Here is a 19773-nt window from a genome sequence, read left to right as displayed (position 1 = left end):
GGTTTTTCGATTACCTATCTAAAGAGCCCAAAATTACGCGATTTGGACTTGATTTGGCTAAGTTATAGGCAATTTTAGGATATGGCAAGTGTTTATTACTGGATTACTATTTTAGGTAAGTTTTAGGTTTTATTTATGTTATTTTAGATGGACGACTATGATTAGTTGCTTGGTATTAAGTTAGTTTTTAGGGTTTATTTTCTTATAAATCTATGTTATGGAAGCATTGTAATGGACTTTGATTATTGAATGAAATTTGCCTTTAGGCTTTTGAGTTCTTTTGATTTTGGCTGCTTGGATTAACACCTGGGGGAGTATTTTCTAGTTTCGCTCTGAGAAACTCGACTTCGACAGGATCAAAATAAATCTCATCCCCTTCAACAGTGCTCGGAGTAGTCTATTCCCTACGACAGTGTTCGAAGGGCCCCTTTTTCATTTATTTTATCAATCTTGTATCCGTTACTACGCCACGAAAAGCGTCCAGAGTTTTGGACTGCATCAGTTGGTATCAGAGCTGATTCCTTCCTTGGGTTGAAAAAAAGTTTGGTAGCGAAGTTTGCCTGGATTCGTGATGGCTACAGATTATCTTCGATCACTTCAGAGAAGAGTTGCTGAATGCCAAGATTGGGAGGTAACACCCAAGGTTTTAAATTTCGGTTTCGGTACCTATTTCGAACCCCTCCGAAATTTCGGCGAAATCCAAAATTTCGGTCCGAAATTTGGTATTAAGCTTTGAAATTTGGTACTGAAATTCCGAAATTTTGTAACATTTATTTTTTTATTTTTTAAAATGCCATTTTCTCAAATTTTCGAACCGAAATTTGGTATTTCACGCAATATCAAATTTCGGGAAATTTATATTTTCCTCTTCGAGATTATGAAGAAAGATTTAATGTTCGACAGTTTCAATTGATGATTGTTCTTCAACACTTTGAAACTCGAGGACGAGTTTTTTTTAACCAGGGGAGTATGATGCGGACGAAAATCACCAAGAATAGTTCGGTTCGTTGGCGTGGAATAATTTTCTTATCTTAATTTTTATTTTCGTCATTTTCTTTGTAGTAATTTTTTAAGGCATCAAATCTTGTTCTTTTGGCATGATTTTGGTGTTTTTAGAAAGGTTTTTCGATTACCTATCTAACGAGCCTAAGATTACGCGATTTGGACTTGATTTGGCCAAGTTATAGGCAGTTTAGGATATGATAAGTGTCTGTTACGAGATTACTATTTTAGGTAAGTTTTAATCAAGTTTTAGGTTTTATTTATATTATTTTAAATAGATGGCTTTGATTAGTTACTTGGGTATTAAGTTAGTTTTTAGGGTTTCTTTTCTTATAAATATATGTTATGGAAGCATTGTAATGGACTTTGATTATTGAATGAAATTTGCCATTAGGCTTTTGAGTTCTTTTGATTTTGGTTGCTTGGATCAGCACCTGTAGGAGTATTTTCTAGTTTCGCTCTGAGAAACTTGACTTCGACGGGATCGAAGTAAATCTCATCCCTTTCGACCATTAACGAGTAATCCTAATGTGGGTGGATTTGGTCAGGGAGATGCAGAAATAATATTTCAAGATCCATTACATCTCGAAGTAGTCTATTCCCTACGACAGTGTACGAAGGGCCCCCTTTTTATTTATTTTATCAATCTTGTATTCGCTGCTACGCCGCGAAAAGCATCCAGAGTTTTGGACTGCATCACAGGCCCTTCTTTTAGATCTGTGGGTGTCGTGCCTTGAATCGTCCAAAACTTCACTGTGACAATGTCAGTGCCATGTATCTTGTTGCAAACCCCGTCTTCCATGCACGGACAAAGCACACATCGAAGTCGACTACCACTTTGTTCGTGAACGGGTTGCATGCGGCGCATTACAGATTTCACTTTATTCCCAGTTTGGATCAGCTTGCAGACGACCAAACCAAGGGATTCTCTGCGCTCTGATCTGTGTGGTTTCGCGGCAAACTAAATCTGGTCCTCACACTTAGCTTGAGGGAGGGTGTTAACAGATGATATCATGGGAATATATCCCACAATATGCTATCCATATTTAGAAATGGATCTCCATCCAGAACCCTTCCATCTATGAACTGGACGATGGATTATATTTCCTTTCTCTGTTTTCCCAATCTAGGCAACCCTCCAGTACATGAACTTTCCATTTAGGCAACATTCTGTAAATAATAATGACAGATGTAGTCTCTTGTAAATCAAGGACTCCACCTCCTCATTTGCTTCCCTCCGATTATTCTCCTCCTAAACTCAATCCAGAGTACCTTGTGTGGGAGCCCCTTGATCAAGCCTTGCTAAATTGGTTTTGAAGTTATGGCATCCATTTTAGACTTCCACAAATTTGAGGGAACCCATGTTATTTGGTGATCTAAACAATTCATTTGTTGGGTCCTCACATAGATACGTTGGGCTCCTAAAATCATCTCCATATGATGATCTTAACCCTCCGATCCATGGCGGTTATTAAGTTATTAGTTGATATAAACCAATCAATTGTTGGGTCCCCCCGACATAGATATAGATAGGCCAGGCCCTAAGATCTTCTCCGTAGATTGATCTGAACCCTCCAATCTGTGCAGGTTTTAAACCTCTAGAAATCAGAGGGAAAGGATCATCGTATGGAAAATATTTTCCTGGCATGGCCTATCCACCTTATGGGTCTGTTGATTACAAGCCTTTCTTTTTCCCTCTTTTGGTACAATTGGAAAACAAGTACATATTAATTAAACTACATAAACTGAGAATACTTCTTTGCCCCCAAGTTTATTTAAAATCTTATAAATGGACATTTTTATAAATATTACATTAAATATCTTAGATAGATAAATTTCTGTATAGCTATTAAATACTTTAGAGATGTAACTTTGCTTATAGATGCCAGATACCTTAAATTTTAAAGCCACCATCTCAGTTCAATTAGTATAAGACAAAATCTGCTACAAAAGAGCTGTTCTATTATAGATAGCTGCAATTCTATTTTTTAGGAAGGAGTTTTTATATTCGCCCTTTTTATCACTCAGGATTAATACGCTACAGGGGCTGTCCCAAGTAAAGAAAAGGGGGGCGAATATATCATTTCCCTGTGTTTTTTGGAAGTGGGTTTTTACTTGGGAGGTGTTCAACCCAAAGATAGAAGTTGGTGGTGGAAATAGTAATTGAACAGTATGGGAAATGATATTTCCACTCCCTTCCCACTGTCTCCATTATGTGTGGGAAAAGAAGAAAGAAACAAACAAACCAAGACGACTTTTGATTTCACATGCCACAATGTCAAAATCAATCCCACCGTCACCGCCCAAGTTGCACCCCTATTGTCTTGTCTCCTGATTCCCCAATAAAATCAACGGTCCTGATCCACTTGTCTACCCTCTAATGCTCTATCAAATCAATGATCCAGGATAGTCTCTCCACACCTTGGTGAACATATTTTTCATTTCGGATTTGATAGGCAATTTCTCGGAAAGCCATTTCGCGGCTGACTTTTGCACAGGAGAAAAGCCATACATGCTCACTTTTCAGTAGAGTTTGTCTTATTCATTTAATTCATCTGAGATGGCTGTTCTCTTGTGCAAAAGTCTGCCTCGTTAGAAAAATACAATCAAACAAATTAATGAAGATGGCCAACCACTGCCACTTCTTCGGGTTTGATCGAAACTCTGTAATCTTGAGTGTTTTACAACCTAAAACCAATCCTGAAAATGTACATTCCAAATTTTAGCTTATATAAAAGACTACGTCCTTGATTTTTGATCAGTCATTCTACTAAGAATCAAAGTCATTCCTTCTTCACTTTCATCGGGTCTCTTGGTTGCACAAAAGCTCGGCAGCCGTCGGAATTTGACTTGGATTTTGGAATGCCATTCCATGTAACATTGCACTCCCTTTTACTCCCTAGGATAATTGCATGTCTGGCAATGTGACTTCCCAGTCCTCTCCTTATGACTTTAAACCAAATTCTTCCAAAGAGTAAGAATTCTGGAAGAATTTTCTCTAGGGAATGATGCTCTCTCTCTCTCTTCCCTGTCTCTCTCCTCTCCCTCTATTGGTAATGACACCCCCTACTTATTCTCCTACTCTCTAAGCATATGATGTGCAACCAAACACTACTGTAGTGTTTGGATTGCAGGAGAGAAATATCATTTTCCTATAATCAATCTCTTGAGTCAAAACAAATGTTATCCTCCTCAAACTTCATGTGTATGACCTCTGAAAACCCATAAGCCCATCATCTATCAAAGGCCATGCTTAACAGTCATTTGTTTCTTGTAGATATACAGTTTCCTGACTAAGGAAGAATTAGAGGTGGAGACTTTCTTTCACTGTTTGGAAGTGTATATGAATTTCCAGACGAACTGCATTTCTGGGTTCACAAAACATGGAATCAGAAAGTGCAGGATTTCAGCATGACTTATGTAGGCATGTCTGAATTATGATCTTCGTTCAAAATCTTAGAATCAGAATCATCACCCATACACCTGTCTTAAAGCCTCTCCTTCCTTTGATTACATTTTTCTGGAGATTCGTAGCCTACACTTGGAGAACCAGGTGGGGAACATAGACAGGTTTAATGGGAGGAAAAAAACAAGTTATAGAAATACAAGAAAATGAACATGAATACAGTCATTTTCGTTTAAGATCTACCACGAAAAAACTACGTAAATACAATGTGTGGACACTAAACTAGGCCACATATTGCTTTCTATGAGCGACAGCCGGTCTTTACAACTCGTATGCAATTCCAATTCTATAAGTTAAAAAGAGAAAAAGGAAATAAAATTTCACCATTGCCAATGTCAACCAAGCTTTAATGCCTCTCTAAAACCAATGCTAAAATTACTTTGCAGGCCTTTCTTACCGAAACCAGTATTTCCTTTCTGCATCATCTCCACAAACTCATTGTAATCTATGGTTCCATCCTGGAAACAAAAGAAATATAAGAAGAACAACCCATCAAAATCACTTCTTTTCTTAATAAAAGAAGACACTTAAAAGGAAACAAACCACTTACATTATCTTTATCCACTTCTCGGATTATTTCATCAAGGCGGACATCTTCTATGCCAAACTCTTCACAGGCCTGTTGGAGCTCACATGCCACAATGTCAAAATCAATCCCACCGTCACCGCCCAAGTTGCACCCCTATTGTCTTGTCTCCTGATTCCCCAATAAAATCAACGGTCCTGATCCACTTGTCTACCCTCTAATGCTCTATCAAATCAATGATCCAGGACAGTCTCTCCGCACCTTGGTTAACATATTTTTCATTTGGGATTTGCTAGGCAATTTCTCGGAAAGCCATTTCGCGGCTGACTTTTGCACAAGAGAAAAGCCACACATGCTCACTTTTCAGTAGAGTTTGTCTTATTCATTTAATTCATCTGAGATGGCTGTTCTCTTGTGCAAAAGTCTGCCTCGTTAGAAAAATACAATCAAACAAATTAATGAAGATGGCACGCTTGTTGGGCCCAATGTAAATGCAACCACTGCCACTTCTTCGGGTTTGATCGAAACTCTGTAATCTTGAGTGTTTTACAACCTAAAACCAATCCTGAAAATGTACATTCCAAATTTTAGCTTATATAAAACACTACGTCCTTGATTTTTTATCATTCCTTCTACTAAGAATCGAGGTCATTCCTTCTTCACTTTCATCAGGTCTCTTGGTTGCACAAAAGCTCGGCAGCCGTCTGAATTTAACTTGGATTTTGGAATGCCATTCCATGTAACATTCCACTCCCTTTTACTCCCTAGGATAATTGCATGTCTGGCAATGTGGCTTCCCAGTCCCCTCCTTATGACTTTAAACCAAATTCTTCCAAAGAGTAAGAATTCTGGAAGAATTTTCTCTAGGGAATGATGCTCTCTCTCTCTTTCTTTCTCTTCCCTGTCTCTCTCCTCTCCCTCTATTGGTAATGACACCCCCTACTTATTCTCCTGCTCTCTAAGCATATGATATGATGTGAAACCAAACACTACTGTAGTGTTTGGATTGCAGGAGAAAAATATCATTTTCCTATAATCAATCTCTTGAGTCAAAACAAATGTTATCCTCCTCAAACTTCATGTGTATGAACCTCTGAAAACCCATAAGCCCATCATCTATCAAAGGCCATGCTTTACAGTCATTTGTTTCTTGTAGATATACAGTTTCCTGACTAAGGAAGAATTAGAGGTGGAGACTTTCTTTCACTGTTTGGAAAGTGTATATGAATTTCCAGACAAACTGCATTTCTGGGTTCATAAAACATGGAATCAGAAAGTGCAGGATTTCAGCATGACTTATGTAGGCATCTCTGAATTATGATCTTTGTTCAAAATCTTAGAATCAGAATCATCACGCATGCACCTGTCTTAAAGCCTCTCCTTGCTTTGATTACATTTTTCTGGAGATTCGTAGCCTACACTTGGAGAACCAGGTGGAGAACATAGACAGGTTTAATGGGAGGAAAAAAACAAGTTATAGAAATACAAGAAAATGAACATGAATACAGTCACTTTCGTTTAAAATCTACCACGAAAAAACTACATAAATACAATGTGTGGACACAAAACTAGGCCACATATTGCTTTCTATGAGCGAGAGCCGGTCTTTACAACTCGTATGCAATTCCAATTCTATAAGTTAAAAGGAGAAAAAGGAAATAAAATTTCACCATTGCCAATGTCAACCAAGCTTTAATGCCTCTCTAAAACCAATGCTAAAATTACTTTGCAGGCCTTTCTTACCGAAACCAGTATTTCCTTTCTGCATCATCTCCACAAACTCATTGTAATCTATGGTTCCATCCTGGAAACAAAAGAAATATAAGAAGAACCACCCATCAAAATCACTTCTTTTCTTAATAAAAGAAGACACTTAAAAGGAAACAAACCACTTACATTATCTTTATCCACTTCTCGGATTATTTCATCAAGGCGGACATCTTCTATGCCAAACTCTTCACAGGCCTGTTGGAGCTCATCAGCCGTGATGTACCCACTTCCATCTTTGTCGAAATACGAGAAAGCTGCAAATAAATGGTCCTCTCTCTCAATTTTATTTAGATGTAAAGTAGCGGCAATGAACTCCCCGTAGTCTAAGGTGCCACTGTTGTCAATATCTGCCTGCAGTTGAAATAACAAGATGTCAGGCGGGGAAACTGTTGTTTATAAATATGAATAATGGTGTTTTTTCCCTTGAAACTAGTAAAGAGCAAAAGGAGACATTCAATAAAACATGAAAACAAAGAAATATACATTCATTGAAAGTTTGGGAGTATAAATTATGGTGAGTGACTCCGGAAATAGGATGGGATGCCTTGATCATTTGTCACAAGCAACAATGACAGGGCCCAGTGACAGAGCAAGACCAATGATCTGGTTTGAGACACTGAAAGTTTGCTGTGGTGAACCAATACATTGATCAGATGGTGATGAGAAATGACCCACATTATCCTATGACATCTTTACAAAGGTAAAGCAAGTAGACCCCATTGCTTGTCACCATCCAATATTGATTGGAGATTCACCTATAGCAAGTTTTACACAATCCCCTCATAATCCTTCCTGTTGGTGTTCTGGATCATTCCACTAAATGAAATTATGGGCATGGCCATGGCTCAGTGGAAATAGAAGACATACAAAACAATGAAAACATCCACAGGATTTTTTGCAGGGAGGGAGATGATATACAAATACAAAACAGAAGCAAAAGCTTGCTCTTTGTTTCTGATGGAAAAAGCAATATTGTTTAATGTATAATATATAAGTGGTCAAATAGAATAAGCTCCTAGAATTATTAGAATCCCAGAGAATTCATGGAATAGTTTAATATTTATGGCTTAAAACAAATCACAAACTCCAGAAAGGAATCCATGCTCCTGATTAAACAAAAGTGGTGCAATGTATCAACACCATAAGGCCCATAACATAAGCACAATGATATTCCGGAAGGGGATAGCTGCCTATAAATCCTTAACCTGCAAAATATATCTCATTCATTTCTAATTGTTTTTTTTTTTTTTGAATGGTAATCATTTATAATTGTTAAATGGCCGTAAAGCTTAACATACAAAACAAACCATCCACAGGATTTGCAGGTGGTGATGATACACAAATACAAAACATCCCATGTGGATTTGCAGGTGATGATGATACACAAATACAAAACATCCCAAAACAGAAGTAAAGCATAGCTCTTTCTTCCTTGTAAAAAAAAGAAAGCTATTCCTTCAACATAAGCTACTGAGATTAATAGGATCCCAGAGAATCCATGGTCGTTTGATGCTTATGGATGGTAACAAATCACAAACAACGGAAAGGTATCCATGACCACGAGAATAAAGAACACTTGTGCAATGTGCCAATCCCATAATAAAAGAACTATGCATGACAGAAAGGGGTTTATGCCTATGAATCCCTAATTTGCAAGTATTTCTCAATTAGTCATAGGAAATTATGAAATGGCAAGAAATTTTCCTTTTGAAATATAATTACTAAAAGTCCCTAAATACCATACCAAAATTGTTTTTATGAGATTGCACTTCATTCACTTCTAAAATCATGATTTTTGCCTAAGAAATTAGGGTTAGCATTTCTCATATGAATAACTATCGTAGCTACATAGGGATACAAAAAAAGAAGTTTGGGGGAAAGACATCATTCTTTCAGAGTTGCTCAAAAGGAATTTAAAAAACAGAGAGAGAGAGAGAGAGAGAGAGAGAGAGAGAGAGAGAGAGAGAGGAGAGTTCAGTATCTAATGTATGTTAACATAAGTAGCATTTAGGGATATTATGGATAAGTAGTTCGTTCATTTTCCAAAGAAAGTCATTTTAACTTTGTCAATCTCAACGTAGGGGCATCAAAGTTTTTAAGTTTCCTTAAACATGATTTACCTACCAAGATGAAAAGATTCTCGTTTCTTATTCCTTTTCTTCCTTATCTTTCTTTTGTTCGGTATGGTAGCCACAGCTGAGAAAACTGAAACCTTAACCAAATGATGCTGGTTGGTTAAGAACACTAGAATCCTATAAAACACATGTTACTGCCAGTCTTGGCACTGATAAGTAGTTTGGTAATCAAATTAATCTTTGAATAGCATGAAAATATTGATCATTTTCTTGAATATGTTACTGAAAATGCTCCCAACTGAACTTAAAATGGAACTTACTGCTTCCATCAGCGCATAGATTTCAGACTCCTTAAGCGTAGCACCCACTCTTTTCATGCCAGTCTTGAGCTCCTCAAAAGTGATTTGGCCACTGTTGTCTTCATCTATCATCTTGAACATTTCCTTTAGGCCAGCGATTTCTTCTTCAGACATGCTCTCGGCGATAATCTATAAAGAAGAAGACATTTCATTTACAAATTAGCAGGCACAAACACCAGGGATCAGGCCCAAAAACCCCCTGGGAACCCAACTCATTGACATGCCCGAAAATTTATATAATCCAAGAAAAATATATATAATTATACAATATATTAGTGAATAATAGCAAAGCATAAAGAAAAACATCTAGATATGCTAGAATTAACTAACATAAAAGGGTGGCCCAGTGCACGAGGCTCCCGCCATTGCAGGGTCTGGGGAGGGCTAGAATTAACTAACATGATACTTTAAAATAATTTTTAAAAGACGGTGTCAAACAAGAAGTAGCAACTAAATGATCGAGAAAAAACTTGATTTAAATGTGATGGGAAACTAATGAATATATTTTGTTTAAAAATATATTCTTTTTTTAATGGTTTTAAAATATATTCTATGAACTTAATTTTTGCTCTGAATCCATTTAGCATAAATATATAAATATATGAGAAGATGTGACAATATATTAAGCTTTCAAGTTTCCAATGTTTGACACCCTTTGTCCGAGTAACGGGCTCTGAGGCGTCTTAAAACTTACTCTGAGTGCCATTTTCTTAAGTTTGTTCATAGCAGAAAATTGTTTCATGCGACTAAGAATGGCAGAATCAAGAGGCTTATCAGGAGCTGCGCCATCAACCTGAACCCATGGGTGGCCTGCAAGAAGTATCACATGTCAGTAATGCAAAAAAGAAGCAGAAGAAGACAAAGAAGAACACACACACACAGGTGTTGTGGGGGGGGGGGGGGGGGGGGGGGGGAGATTTTCTAAAAAAAAATCAGAAGCATCTGGTTCTCTAGAAAAATACCAACTTTGCAAATTGTCCAAATGCTTTAAGTAGACATTATTTCTCTGAAAGGAGAAGGAACAATTTTCCTAGATAGTGTCAAACAGAACAAATGGTGTGCACATTTGAAGGCCTAGCTAAAAGGAAATTATTTTATGCTGGCTTAGACCAGAACGGGATATCTGTCATCTCATGTTGAGCAATCAGGATCTTGGTTGTCATATTCTTCTAACCTAATAAATAAAGCACCCGGAAATTTTGAATCATATCTGATTTCTGGCTTTTGGGCATTTAACAGAGAAATCCATCTTCGAAAAAAAAACAAAGTAGAATTAATTAAAGTACTTTGGTAAACTATGCAGTAAATGGGATCATCACATCCCTTGTGTAGTTGAGAATCCCTAAAAATGAACGGTACAGTAAAAGAAAAACTCACACAGAACTTCATGGGCAGTCAGACGCCTTTTGGGATCTCTAACAAGCATTCTCCTCACTAAATCTTTTGCACTTTCTGAGATGCTAGGCCATGGATCTGATGTGAAGTCAAGGTCTCCATTTAAAACCTGTTCAAATATTCCTTGTTCGGTTTCTGGATCATCATACATCAAAAGCTAAAAGTTAGCTGTTGTTGCTAGAATCAAGACATATAAAGTCACAAGAACAGTTACTGCACACTGAAATTCTCACCGGCCCAAAATGGAGGGACCCCACTTAACAGAATGTAAATGATTACTCCAGCACTCCAAACATCCGCTTCCGGACCATAACGCTTTCGAAGTACTTCCGGTGCAACATAGTAAGGACTCCCAACCACATCAGTGAATGTCTCCCCTGAAAAGAACGAATTGTCAATTCTTGATCAGTTATTGAATGGGACTCAAACTTATGGCACTGCAAAGAAAAAATCTAATGATGGCATTAGCTATTAAGAATCAAATCAATAAAGAGGTGAAATCCATTATAAGAATGCCACTCCCAAAAAGAATGACCTCTTTGTTCTCAAAATGCATGGAATATGTGCCATATATTGAGTAACAGTGTTTTGTGCATTTCTACCCAGAAATTGATGATTTAGTATAGAAAGGTAGGTCCCTGACACAATTTTTTCCAAAATCAACTGATATATTAAAGAAAAATATATAAGCCAATTTTAAAATTTGCATAATCCAAAATTTAAAAATTAAGAACAAAGACAAAGTAATGAGTATTTTAAGAATAGCATTAGGCAACGTTGTTCTAGACCATCAAGAACAATGATTTTGCACTTTGTTTCTAAGTATAAATGTATAATAATCAAAATAGACTAAAATATAGTAGAGAGACAGAGAGATCCACTCCATTTGATATATTATTTCTGAAGGGAAATTCTAAAAAGTTTTACAGTAGAGATTGTAGGGTAAGTTAATTTATAAATTAGGTACCCTGCGTTATATTTTCATTAATATTGGCAACGCTATCAACAGTTAATAAGAAAGGCTTAAAATAAAGACAGAAGCATCTCCATTCAAGAGAGAGAGAGAGAGAGAGGTACATTATAAAAATTAAAAAAAAATAGATATCATCTCCCATGATAAACTATAGGATAAAAGTAAAAGTCTTACAGTTTTTATACATTTTTTGCAAATCACCTGGTGTCCAAAATGTACCTCCAAGTGTCAATGTCCAACCTTTAGCAAAAAAATGAAGCTTAAAGGATAAATTTATCAAAAAATAGAAGGTTTAAGTATAAACATATGATAGGTTTTGTGCTTTATCAATGATATTGTAACACAAATCATAATAATATTTATGAATATATTAACTCTTATCAGAAGTTGTTGGTGCATCAAACTCGGTATGCTATCACAATCGTTATAATATTTTAAAAACTCTCATCTTGCCATTAAAAAAAAATATTAACTCTTAGCAGAAGCTATTAGTGCATCAAATCCAGATCAATATATAAACCCACGAGAGAAGTTAAAAATCCCTACACTCCTCACTGCTGGAGCAGTGCTTTCATTAGTAAAATGTAAAACAAACTAAATATAATATTTTTCACAACAAAAATGGAAAGTATCCAGCCCAAGCACTTCGCAGTTTGTTTCAAGGTTTTAAATTTTGGTTTAGGTTGATCATGATGAGAACAGAAATGTTGCAGTTTCAATTGAAAATTTCGGTAGAAATCATGTAAAATCATGAAAGCATATAGAAACATGTGCAAATGATAGAATTTTATGATGAAACTTCAGGATATACAAGAATAAGCACAAATACACACTTAGAAACAGTCACATAACAAAAACAACAATCTATAATGGTTTAAAAAAAAAGACTAGGGTTACAGCATATTAGAGGGGAGTTGGAAACATAATAGTTGGTCGTTTCGTGTCGGCTTCAATGGGAAATTAAAAACATACTTAATTTTTAGTGTCACTCATCTTGTACATGGGTACATAATCCAGACCATAGATGCCAAAGTAAGAAATGAGTCAGCGAAGCAATATAGGAAGCGGCAGCGGGGATGGATGGGTTTAGAAATGTGAAAATGCAAAAAATGAAAAAGCTCTAAAAGAGTAATGAGGAAATGAGAAGCGTTATTGGAAGTCAGCATGAAGCATGTAATAAGCCTCATTGGACGATAACAAGAAGTGTATAAAAAGAGTAGAGTTATAGCATGTAGGGGAAAAGGGTTGGTCTAGGTAAGGATCAAAAGTAGTAAAGAAGACTTCGCGTCTGATTAGAACTACAAGTTTTAGGGATTTATAATTTCATATGTTTTAATCATATAGATTTAATTTAATGTTGATTTTTTGGAAAATGATTCACATAAGCTTCATTTGAAATTTAAGATAAGTTTTTAAGTGATAAATATACTCCTTTCAATACGCTCTTTTGGCATTATCGACAGGAGAAAACATTCTTTCATGTCATTTAGAACTAACTGCCCCTGCTCAAAGGAGTCAATTGGAAAGAAATGAAGTTGTGGGCTGGTGAGTTATCAAAATGCCAATTTGCAACTGTCATGAATTGATGGTGTAGCATGCCAATGGCTAATGATGAAAGCCAGGTGCAACTAAGTTCATGTGAATGATTCAGGCCTTTCCCTCTCTGAAAGTACAAGTTATATGCATAGTTTTTGAGCATTCATGTAATTATGTAAGGCATCCAGTTAGTCAAAACTTAAATGCGCTCAGTCTACATCACTTGTAAATAGTTTCATAATAATAAGTCATACTGAGATACATGCTGAAAGTCTATAAACTCCTACTGTCCTGTCATTTGCAGTTGAGGCCATTACTTACAGTTTAAACTTCAAACCAAAGACAATAGATTTAAATAGTAAAAAATTTGCAGGGATATCAATCAACTTCTCTTTCGACTCCTCCTTGGGCTCGCTCTTTTTAATGAAATCCTTTTACTGTTCAAAAAAAAAAAAATCAATCAAATTCTACTCTACTAGTGTGTTAGGATTTTGTACTCGATTGTAGTATGTCCGTTATGATATACAGATCATTATCACAACTAACCTGCTCAAAATCTATAACCTAAATAACTAAATGTTTGTCTTGGTTTGCATTTATTTCTGTTTCGTTCAGGAGTATGTGTTAATGCGGATTTATCATAGTTTCAAGTTTCAACCCCCGGCCCCCCGGCTGTGTCATCGTCGAGCTTGCCTGAGTCGGCACCTTCTAACCTTGGCCACGTTCTTGTCTAGGGGTGCAACTCAGGTTGGGTTGGGTCGGGTTGAGGCCAACCCGACCCGATGAACCCATTTTTTCCAACCCGGACCCGACCCGATTTCCAGCCCAACGACGTTCAACCTGACCCGACCCAACCCATGGAACCCATTTTTCCACCCCTACTCGACCCAAGGAACCTATTTTTCCAACCCGACCCAACCCAACCCAATTTCCAGCCCGACGACGTTCAACCTGACCCGAGGAACCTTTTTTCCAACCCGAGTTTTTAAGCTTAAAAAACAAATCATAAAAATGTCGGCTTTCACTCGGGTCGGCTTGCCAAACCCTCAACCCGAACCAATCAAAAAAACCATCAACCTGAACCCGACCCGGGTGGGGAAAAGTCAACCCAACCCGAACTCGACCCGACCTTTTTTCGGGTTTGACCCAACCCGAGTTGCATCCCTATTTTTGTCCGAGTCTGCATTTTGTCCTACAATGTCAATCAAAACTCCTTTGACCCGATCCGCATTTTGAAACACTGGAATTTAATCACATTGCTTATGATGATGTGATTGCTTTAATTAGTGCTCAAATGAAAAGAAAAAACAAAGTAGGATATTAGTGTGCAGGTATGATTCATAATATGTGCATCTGTCAGCAATTTAGGTCCAATAATAGCATAACATGACTATCTTGGAATCTTTCTTTTTTTTGTTTGGTGTGTGTGTGTGTGTGTTGGGGGGGGGGGGGGGGGGGGGGGGGTGTGATCAATACAAAGGGATCATGTTAAAAGAATGAACAAACCAAAATATTAGTATCCAGCATGTGTCAGAAAAAAATAATATGTGCATGTCTCAGAAATCTAGGTTCAATAATCGCAAAACATGGCCACAGTGAACTTTTTCTAGTTATTGAACAATAACAAAAAAAAATGGATTTATTAGGAAAAGATACAAATTACAAAAGGGGCATAGATTGCCCCACACAAATATCAGGTTATTCCACCATCGTTCTCCAATGAGCCAGCTATCACCAGCTTCTCTAACAATATGAAAAAAGAAAAAAAATATATTGCACCTCTTGGAAATCGGAATCAAATCGTAAATCAGAATAGGAGTCAAATCGTATCAAATTGTAAATCGTATTGTAAATCTTAAGATTCATTCAGATTTATATATAGATAGATATATCAAAAATAGAAACAAATTGGAGAGCAACAAAATAGCCAATTATTCATTTTTATTCAAATTCACCTATTTTTGCACCTCATGGAAATCGGAATCAAATCGTAAATTGTAATAGGAGTCAAATCGTATCAGATTGTAAATCGTAACGTAAATCTTAAGATTCATTCAGATTTATGTGTAGATAGATATATAAAAAACAGAAACAAATTGGAGAACAACAAAACAGCCAATTATTCATTTTTATTCAAATTCACTTATTTAAATAGGAAATATCATGATTAGTTATTCCATATCATACTACGAGTTGTTTACTAACAAACATGATGCATATCAATCATCTATTTCACATCCAAACTCATGCATACTGGTTAATAATCCTAAAAATAATAAAAGACACAAGATTAAACTTTGTGAAATGCTATAATAAGCACAAATACGCACTTAGAAACCATCAAATAATCACGAAAGCTATCCATAATGGCTTAGTAACAATGAACACCTGGTGACATGTGTTGGCCCCATGCCGATCTGACATCCCATGCATAAGATACGGTTACTTTGCTATGCAGTTCAATGATGTTGCCTACCAATATCATTCCCTGCATTAATGAAATAAAATGAAATGCAAATCATAACATCTTTCTATTTTTTTGTCGTTCCAAACATTTCGATCAACTTTCGGAAATTTTAGTCGAAACGTGGAAAGAATTCATTAAGAATTAGTTTCAGTGGCAGTGGGGATGGAAATGAAAACATTTCGGTTGTTTCGGGGAAATTTAAAAGCATGATAATGTCCCAAAAATCACTTCTTTCTGCAAACTAATGGATGATGAAACTCTTAATCTTTCACCTACTTCCAAATTAGAATATGCGTTTCTAGATATTCACAAAACGCAAAAAGAATCTCATACTGGTAGCTATTCAAGTCTCCATTCTCTCAGTAAATAACCGAATTACCATACCCCTAGGATCATCCCATGTACTACAAACTGTATCAAGCTCACCCAACGACTGATCTATAAGATCCAACTCCTAAGACCATAAATTGTTGTCATCACTTGGCAAGTTCACCATCAATGTAAAGCCGAGTAAGATAAAGAAGTTGCCGTTTTTATCGTCTTGAGAAGGTCCAAAATGTTATCAAAACAACCCACAAAATCTGCAGAGCAGTAAGAGATACCCACTCACATCTACATCTCTACCCACCTCAAAATTAAAGGACGAGGCCATATTTATATCAGAACACTCCAATTTAGTCTCTAGCAAATAATCCCTTTCTTCATCTTTTTCATTTTCACTACAAGCGTCTAACATGAGAATGGCCAATATTTGCCATGTCCATACATAATTTTCTACCACAACAGAGACCATGAAAACTCTGTCCAACCTAAGTTTACAATGTAATAGTGCATGGAAAACCTAGGCTTGGAACAAAAACTCTAATGAAGTGTTTAGCATGCATCAGTTTGAAGTGATGAGACGGACACTATACGTCAAGCGCAATAAAATCAAATATCATAAAATAATATTATAAACAATATTCACAAAGAATATGGATGAATATTAATAATGCTTAATTTTAGTGTATAAAAAGTTTCTGATAACAACTTGGGTGAGGAAGTTTATCAACCAAAAGGACCTTAAGAACATTTGCCACACGAATTTATGTCCATTCTAAAAGGATAAGTCAAAGAATGGAATGAATTAATAAGGATTATCGAGATGAACAATAACAAAAGCTTAAACATATACCTGGCCTGAAGAATATCGACAATCCAAAGTCAATTGTTTTGAGAGGTGATTCTTCCATCTGGTTGATAAAGAGAAAATTCTCAGGCTTAAGGTCCCGATGCATAACCCCTAAAGAATGGCAGGCTTCCACAACACTGACAATAACGCGAGCTAGCTCGGCAGCCTTCCTTTCTGAATAATGTCCCCTCTGAATAATTCTGTCAAAGAGCTCACCCCCTGCGCATAACTCCATAACAACGTGAACAGCCACACCATCCTCATAAGCACCCGTGATCGAAATAACATTGGGGTGACCAGCTAAGTGGTGCATTATCTGAATTTCCCTTCTCACATCCTCAACATCTTCTTCTGTCGTTAATTTCCTCTTTGCGATTGATTTGCACGCATACTCTTTCCCCGTCGCTTTCTCCACACAAAGATAAGTTGTACCAAATTGCCCTTGTCCAAGTTTCCTACCCAAGCTATAAATTTCCTTCAAATTTTCAGTTTTCCTCTTCAAGACAGAATCTATCTGAAGCCCTGCACTTGAAACTCTCTTGATATGATGGGGTTTCTTAGGCTTTGTAGGCTCCGCCTGTTTAGCTTCATCTTTGTGAATCTTAACTGGTTCTGGGGGTTTGTTTTGGACGGGGAGTGATTCTTGTGATGGTTTGGGGGTGACAGATTCGTCAGCCGTAGCTTCTTCGTTTTGAGGAGGGAGCATCTCATTCTCATCAGGGGATCGGGCACGCCACAAGCGGTAAGGTCCAGAAGCTGCAGCGGAAAGCGACTGTAAGAACCCGTTCTTCGAAACAGTAGGTCCTACACATGTATTTCCCATCTGATATCACTCTCAAATCCTCGTGAACTTTCTCTCTGTTATTGGCATTGAAATCTAGGCTTATGGATTGCATTAACAGACAAAATATCTAAGAAACCGTTCTTCGGAACAGTACGTTCTACACATATTCCCCATCTGATATCACTCTCAAATCCTCGTGAACTTTCTCTCTGTTATTGGCATTGAAATCTAGGCTTATGGATTGCATTAACAGACAAAATATCTAAGAAACCGTTCTTCGGAACAGTACGTTCTACACATATTCCTCATCTGATATCACTCTCAAATCCTTCCCAACTTTCTTTCAGCTATTGCATTAACAGACAAACTATATGAATTCTCTCAAACCAAAGAAATTGAATACAATCTAATAATGATTAAAAACTCTACCCTGCTGAAACACGAGTCAGTGACAAACGAAGCTCGGAGAGCAAAAACAAAGCATAGTTCAGCAATTAAACTGAAATTAATTGCAAAACCAATTCCAAAATCAATAAATTAAGAAAAGAAAGCGATTTTCCCCTTTCTCGATCTGTAATCCCCCTTACAAGTTCTAAAGGCATAAAAATTACCGAAATATAAAGATCACAATCACAGAATATCGGACAAGAACATCCGAAAAAACAAAAACAAAAACAAAAAATCAATTCAATGCAACGAAAATAGCACAAAAAATCAAGAAAGTCAAATTCCTCTCGTAGAACAATCAAATCTCTACACAAACAAGACAAACTCCCAAACGCAACTAAATAATCAAAGACCAAGCTTTTTAAAAAAAAAAAAAAAACCCTAGGAATGACCAAATCTGCCTATATTGATCGATTCGCACATCAAGCTTACCTATTCTAACGAGTAGAAGACAAAGTCTAAGAAGATCGATTCATGATTTTGATCCAAAACCCTAAATATAAAAGGCAAAAGCAGGAAAAAGAGACGAGAGAGAGATTCCAGAACAGGTCGTACGTTTACCAATTCGCTTCTAGAGAGAAAGAGAGAGCTTTCTTTCTTCTACTTTTTAATATATTATTCAAATAGGGTTTGAACGCCATTTTCATTTCACAGAGAAAGAGGGATGATTGAAAACAGGCGTTTTCTGTTCCAGCTTCTATACAAACAGGTTTCGACGGATATTCCAATCCCACTAGCAAAATGTCCAAACACCGATTCATTAAAAAAAGAGCCATGATGAATTCGCACCCACTGTAGGATAATTCGCACCACTCTATGTGGCAGCCGCAGACTTTAACGCTTTTCATCGTCAATATCTTTGCCCTGAACAAATAAGGGCATATATGTATTGCAGATTCGGATTATATAATCCCGATTGGTACACCAGATATGATCCAACGGTAGTGATGACTCACCTAATTGGTTGTGGACCCCACTTTATCACCATCATCTCTAGCAATTGAACAATGGATCAATAGCCGGAAACTCCTAGCAGGCCCCACATTTGATGGATCTGAACCGTCTACTTGATAGACCCTGTGTTGGATCTCCAAAACCCCAAAAAGCATTAGATAGAAGATCGGCTCTGATCAATCAAAGGCCGGACCCACTATGGCTAGTGGAGCCATGGATAGATGACTACCAGTCCTATGATTGTGCCACTTGTATGGTGGATATTGGGTGGCTTTAACGGGCCTTAAACTGAATTATCATCCAACGCATGCTTTTGACTTTATTTGCTTTATATTTATTAAGATTGCATTAATTATTATATATCATATGGACTCCGCAATTAATGCCGGCCCGCGGGTAATAAAAAGGGCAAATGATTCTCATCATTATCTAAGAAAAATAATAATGCCTGGTTTGGTAGTGTGCTTGGACTACCAAAGTTGTCCGTAGCCCGCCCTAGTTTCTACTACCAGGTAAATTAGAGGTGCAACTCGGGTCAGGTTCAACCCCAAAAAAAAAGGTCAGGTCGGGTCGGGTCGAGGTTTTTGGCAACCCGACATTTTTATAATTTTTGTATTTTTTTTTTAAGCTTAAAAACTAGGGTTGGGTCTGGTTGAAGCCAGGTCGGGTTGGAAAAAAAGAGTTCCTCGGGGCGGGTCAATTTGAATCTCGTCAGGTTGGAAATCGGGTTGCACCCCTGGTCCAGGTTTGGATCCGACTATCATTGGATGATCCTAACCGTCCAACCATTTGAGAAAGAGAGCATAAATATGCATTCTCCATGCGGGTCACCTTGTAAAGTTCTACAA

At 37.1% G+C, this 19773-nt stretch overlaps 1 protein-coding gene and 1 long non-coding RNA gene across 2 annotated transcripts; both read right to left on the bottom strand.

The window, feature by feature from the left end:
• Nucleotides 1-4556: 4556 nt before the first annotated feature.
• LOC143883542 (uncharacterized) lies at nucleotides 4557-5113 on the bottom strand. The gene is made up of 2 exons (XR_013252420.1): nucleotides 5019-5113; nucleotides 4557-4926 (listed from the first exon to the last, which is right to left on the bottom strand). It is a non-coding gene; the product is annotated as an uncharacterized LOC143883542 (long non-coding RNA).
• A 1364-nt stretch (nucleotides 5114-6477) lies between these two features.
• Nucleotides 6478-18815, bottom strand: LOC143885099 (calcium-dependent protein kinase 1-like). Its single transcript, XM_077389087.1, has 7 exons — nucleotides 16744-18815; nucleotides 10827-10970; nucleotides 10576-10728; nucleotides 9893-10008; nucleotides 9160-9327; nucleotides 6891-7115; nucleotides 6478-6798 (listed from the first exon to the last, which is right to left on the bottom strand). The coding sequence occupies exons 1-7, from the start codon at nucleotides 17561-17563 to the stop codon at nucleotides 6676-6678; spliced, it is 1749 nt and encodes a 582-aa protein (XP_077245202.1). The 5' UTR covers nucleotides 17564-18815; the 3' UTR covers nucleotides 6478-6675.
• Between the last annotated feature and the right edge of the window lie 958 nt (nucleotides 18816-19773).

Source organism: Tasmannia lanceolata, unplaced genomic scaffold, assembly GCF_043159265.1.
Source record: "Tasmannia lanceolata isolate RefF3 unplaced genomic scaffold, GAP_Taslan_0.1 ptg000008l, whole genome shotgun sequence".
Taxonomy (NCBI): Eukaryota; Viridiplantae; Streptophyta; class Magnoliopsida; order Canellales; family Winteraceae; genus Tasmannia; species Tasmannia lanceolata.
The sequence above is the reverse complement of the archived record's forward strand: the minus strand, read 5'-3'. Positions and strand labels throughout refer to the sequence as shown.

Bases quoted from the DNA above. Each gene is read 5' to 3' on its own strand.
- LOC143885099 (XM_077389087.1), bottom strand. From the start codon at position 17,563: ATGGGAAATACATGTGTAGGACCTACTGTTTCGAAGAACGGGTTCTTA. The intron at 9,328-9,892 runs GTAAGTTTTAAG...TCTTCTTTATAG, and splicing joins TTAAGAAAATGGCACTCAGA to ATTATCGCCGAGAGCATGTC. The intron at 6,799-6,890 runs GTAAGTGGTTTG...TTTTGTTTCCAG, and splicing joins GAGAAGTGGATAAAGATAAT to GATGGAACCATAGATTACAA.